The sequence below is a fragment of the Chaetodon trifascialis genome, chromosome 23, assembly GCF_039877785.1.
Source record: "Chaetodon trifascialis isolate fChaTrf1 chromosome 23, fChaTrf1.hap1, whole genome shotgun sequence".
Classification (NCBI taxonomy): Eukaryota; Metazoa; Chordata; class Actinopteri; order Chaetodontiformes; family Chaetodontidae; genus Chaetodon; species Chaetodon trifascialis.
Genome location: NC_092078.1, coordinates 9,150,149 through 9,154,487, shown reverse-complemented (window position 1 = coordinate 9,154,487; position 4,339 = coordinate 9,150,149). Strand labels below are relative to the sequence as shown.

Genomic DNA, 4,339 nt, shown 5'->3' with positions numbered 1-4,339 from the left:
CAACCATTTTTAAGACATTTCACTTCAAACCGCAAATGTCAACATCACGGTGGCATTTGTGGAGAAGTCAGGGGATCACCAAAGTCATTAAGATGCATCCTCTGGAGGATATGTGCGCCACTTTTCACAGCATTCCATCCAACAGCTGTTGGGATATTTCAGTCTGGACCGAAGTGGCGGACCAGCCGACCGGCATTACGATCCACAGAGCCACGCCGCTAGCATGGCTAAAAAGGCATGACATCGAGTGTTTCAGGGTCCCTGTTGTGATTAAATTAATTATTTGAGTGAGATTGCAATGGAAATCACTGCGGCCTATAGGTCACATTTCACTTTCCGAAGGTGGAGTGGACCTGGATGCAAAGGTCAGCTGTCAGAAAGCCTTTATCCTCTCAAACCAACTGGTGGCCTGTTTGACCATGACTGACTGCACTGGACTACACAGAGACATGAACTGCATGTGCTGCTGAAACAGACCAAAACAGTGTTTCGCTCACATTTTTACAGCCGCCTCCTCAGTATACTACAAACTAAAGTCCCATGCTTCCTTCTTTGTTTATGATAAGATATTATTCACTCTTCAGACAATGCTGCATATTGCAGCAAAGGCCAAATATTGAACTGAGATAATCACATACCACTACGTCTGCTTTAACAAACGAGTGGAAGCTGGATAATTCAGTTTCACAACAGTACAGTAAGGGAGGGGTATAAATAACTGCTTCCAAATATAGATCAACATTTGAACTTCCTCTCAAATTCCTGCTATGAGTCGCTATCATCGTAGCCGTTTTGCCTCTGTAAAAACCCATCGCACCACCACACATGCACCCCCCCGCGTGAGGTCCTTGTCACTGTGCGCATCCGTGCAACTGTGCCCAGCATCTGTCTTCCTTGTCATATCACAGTAAACTGACGCTTTGGCAACACCCCAAAATAAAAATGATGGTCATGGGGGGGAGAAAAGAAGAAGTGAGAACGGAAAGGAGCCTAGACGTGGCCCCGGCTGCACTCCACCGCTGAAATAATTAGCCCCAGGTTGATGTGGACTCCTTGTGGGACTCCACCGTGACATGTTCAAATGAGTATTGGCAGTGTGCGACACCAGCTGCGGGCCTCCTACAGGGAGCTGCTGTACTGTGCAGCGCCCTGCCCACTGAGCACCACGCAGGGTCTTTAAAACTGCGAGCAGCAGCCTTGAGCTTGTTTTACAGCAACAAGAGTTTAAAGGCAACGACTGTTAAACGTGACATCTGAACTTTTTGTGCCAGGTGTTTCAGGCAGTGAAGTGCTACTGCCTCTCTGCCACACGCACACATCTATCCACACCCAAATCTGTGAGGCTGCGGCACAGATGGGACCACCACCCAAGGGGTTTGGACATGTGGGGGGGGGGGGGGGGGGCACCAGGGATCATACAAGCCCATGCTGCAGCAGAAATGTTGCAGCCACACCCGTGTCAATTATAATAAACCAGGCATTGTGCAGAACTCCCACTGTACCCAGGGCACCAATTTGGCAACCCCTGGTGGGAGGGCGCGGGACTGGCAACCCACTGAATCCAAGATGGGGACTACCACACCCAAAGTTATCTTTCTAGGCATCGCTTTTGCTCAGTAGTTGCATTTTTTAAACAGTAAATCAGCTTAAAGTCACACTCATCAGTGCACATGTCATTTGTAGTGACTATTTTTAGCTCATAAACTTAAATTTATGACTATTCTTAAGACAAAAACATTGATATTTTTAGTTGCATTATTATTAAACACTATTTTAATTGGATACTTTGCATCACCTGATGTAACAAAGCCCTCACCAGAGATAGTACAGGGGGTATATGAACAGTTGCTCAATAGCTCCTCCTAGTGGTAAAAAAGAAAAAGGAAATATAAAATCAACTCTTGGAAGAATAGAAGCTTAAATGGAATCTTTATTGGAATATTTTTGGATCTGTACTGCAACAATTATAAATATATATGCGAGTATAGTTGATGGACATAAAAGTGACACAGGAAATGTACAATTACAGGTCCAAAATATATCATAAATAGTCTTAATATTGACTTGAAAGCAAAAGCGTAAAACCAGAAACTGTTGCGTGTTTAAGAATGATGAGCATGCGATGGTCATTTTCAGTGCCGGAGGTATTCTGCTGGACGTTAGGGAATAACACTAAAGTGTGAGACAGTGCAGGTCGAGGGGAATGTGTCTGTGGTGCCCGACTGTGCAGATGCTTTGGGGTCGCAGGATCCAGCTCCATCTTTAGTTTCTCACGGGTGTGCTGTTTCCTTTGGTCGTCTTCTTCAGGTGGTGATAGTTGGGCAGAATCTTCATGAGGAAGTCAAGCTGCAGAGTCTGAGGCTACAAAATGTATATGTATTAAAAAAAATACCATCCCTGGTTGGAGAAATGTGCACACAAACCAACAAAAACGCTGTGACTCATAGGCAAAGACGAGCATCTGCGGGGAGACTGACCTGTGGCTTCTCACTCTGCACACGCCTGATGCAGTTTGAACCGTACACCACCGTGTTCTCCGGCACGACCTCACACGTGTTGACCTGGCAGCACGCGCCGATGATGCAGCCACTGGTCAGGATCACGTTTCTGCCGAGATCAGCTGGGATTAAAATGACAAAAAAAAGAAGCATGTATTTCTTAGAAAAATGCACCACAGAATTTTTACATTAATGTGATGATATGCCTTCATTAATCAGGTAGTAAAGTAACCAAGAGAAACTATTCCTGAGTGGTTATTTTATAAATAAACAGCCTCTCAATTTGATCCACGATATCATGATACATATCAATACTAAGAAATAAAATGGAATATATCACAACATCAAAATAAGATGTGATCCACGTTCACACTCCCAAAAGGACGACAGTCAATGATTGCAGTACTTACCTTTAGACTCAATCACATTGTTGTCTCCAATTTTCAAAGCTTGCGAGACTGTGGCAGAATCATTAAGGATTTAAACCTCTTAATTAGCATTTTAAAGCTGTTAAAAGTCCCTGCAAACTATAACTGACTAATATATTGGTAGATATTACATGTTTCCAAACATACAACGCTTATGGATCAGATATGTACAGAATGGGACATTTTACAGCTGAAATAAACCTGTGAGTGCTCTCTGGTGGGCAAACTATATACTGTCAGCAGTGCCTCCGCACATCTTTTACTTCCGACATATTTGCAATCAGCTGATATCTGCCAGTTTGTTGAGCTGGACAGCAGTCACGTGCCCATTTACTGTTATATGCAAAGGATACCGCATCCAACCTCGAACACGTTATTGGTCCCAATTGTCATGGTTTTGGGCTCAACTCCCTCTGTGTCTGGCATGATATTCTCTGGATAACTACAGAAAAACACACAGATGAGTGTAATGTAATGATCAACAAGGCAAATTGAGATGTAGCAGACTGTACCTGTTAATAATAAGAGCCTGCTCCTCTATCAGGTTGCCCTCTCCGATGATAATTGGCCCTGCTTCTGCTATGATCCGCGCTTTGGGGTGGACAACTGTTCTCGCACCTGTAGAAATGAAAAAAGAAAAAAAGAAAAAAAAAGAAAATGGAGGTCACAACAGCTGGATAACACAAACAATATATATAACAAATGGCGCTTATAATGAAATCAAATTCTCACCGATGGTCACATCTCCTCTTATTTCACTCTCAACACACACAACAGCCCCGGCTGCTATTTTAGCACTGCAAAAACACACAGGTTTTATTTTCACGGTGACCATAGAAGCTACAGCACATGCAGAATAAGCAGGATGTTTCAATGGCAGCAAGTATCTCGATAATTAGTGTCCAGGCGACCTATAATGGGCTGTGGGTGTCGCCGTCGGTGATTTTGCAGGATTATTAAACGATGACATTTTAATTCATAAAAGCTAAAATTGTTGAAAAAACATCTCGTGATATGACACGTGAACGCTGTTCAAATGCAGCCATCTACCTTTTCTGTGCCATGATTTGCTTGGCGTCTGACATCCTTGCGACGGAGGAGAAATGTATCGATAATTGATTATCAACCCTAGTTCAGAGTCGGATCTCAGAGGTTGATTGCCTCTGTCTGAGAGTCAGCCCGAGAGCTTTGCTGCCCTCTGCTGTATTTCTAAGGATACTGCAGCGAATATGTCGATATACTGACGATAAAATGAACCCGTCCGCACTTTTTGGTTTATTTTTATCTTGATATATGTACTTAATCGTCGTGAGCTACGAATAAGATTACATTTAATCTAGCTAATATATATATCTATGCATCCAATAATAATTTTTTCAAACTGTATTCTTTTGCTAAAAAAAGGTCTTCTAT

At 43.0% G+C, this 4,339-nt stretch overlaps 1 protein-coding gene across 1 annotated transcript; it reads right to left on the bottom strand.

Moving 5' to 3' along the window:
- Nucleotides 1-1,910: 1,910 nt before the first annotated feature.
- LOC139351399 (dynactin subunit 6-like) lies at nt 1,911-4,095 on the bottom strand. The gene is made up of 7 exons (XM_070993275.1): nt 3,977-4,095; nt 3,659-3,723; nt 3,439-3,544; nt 3,280-3,368; nt 2,909-2,956; nt 2,478-2,620; nt 1,911-2,361 (listed from the first exon to the last, which is right to left on the bottom strand). The coding sequence occupies exons 1-7, from the start codon at nt 4,009-4,011 to the stop codon at nt 2,263-2,265; spliced, it is 585 nt and encodes a 194-aa protein (XP_070849376.1). The 5' UTR covers nt 4,012-4,095; the 3' UTR covers nt 1,911-2,262.
- Nucleotides 4,096-4,339: the final 244 nt, after the last annotated feature.

What these genes read in the sequence shown, in the direction of transcription:
- LOC139351399 (XM_070993275.1), bottom strand. Translation starts at nt 4,011, where the DNA reads ATGTCAGACGCCAAGCAAATCATGGCACAGAAAAG. An exon ending in CAGGCTCTTATTATTAACAG is followed by an intron (nt 3,369 to 3,438) that starts GTACAGTCTGCT and finishes GTTTTTCTGTAG; the next exon opens with TTATCCAGAGAATATCATGC. An exon ending in TGCAGAGTGAGAAGCCACAG is followed by an intron (nt 2,362 to 2,477) that starts GTCAGTCTCCCC and finishes TACATTTTGTAG; the next exon opens with CCTCAGACTCTGCAGCTTGA.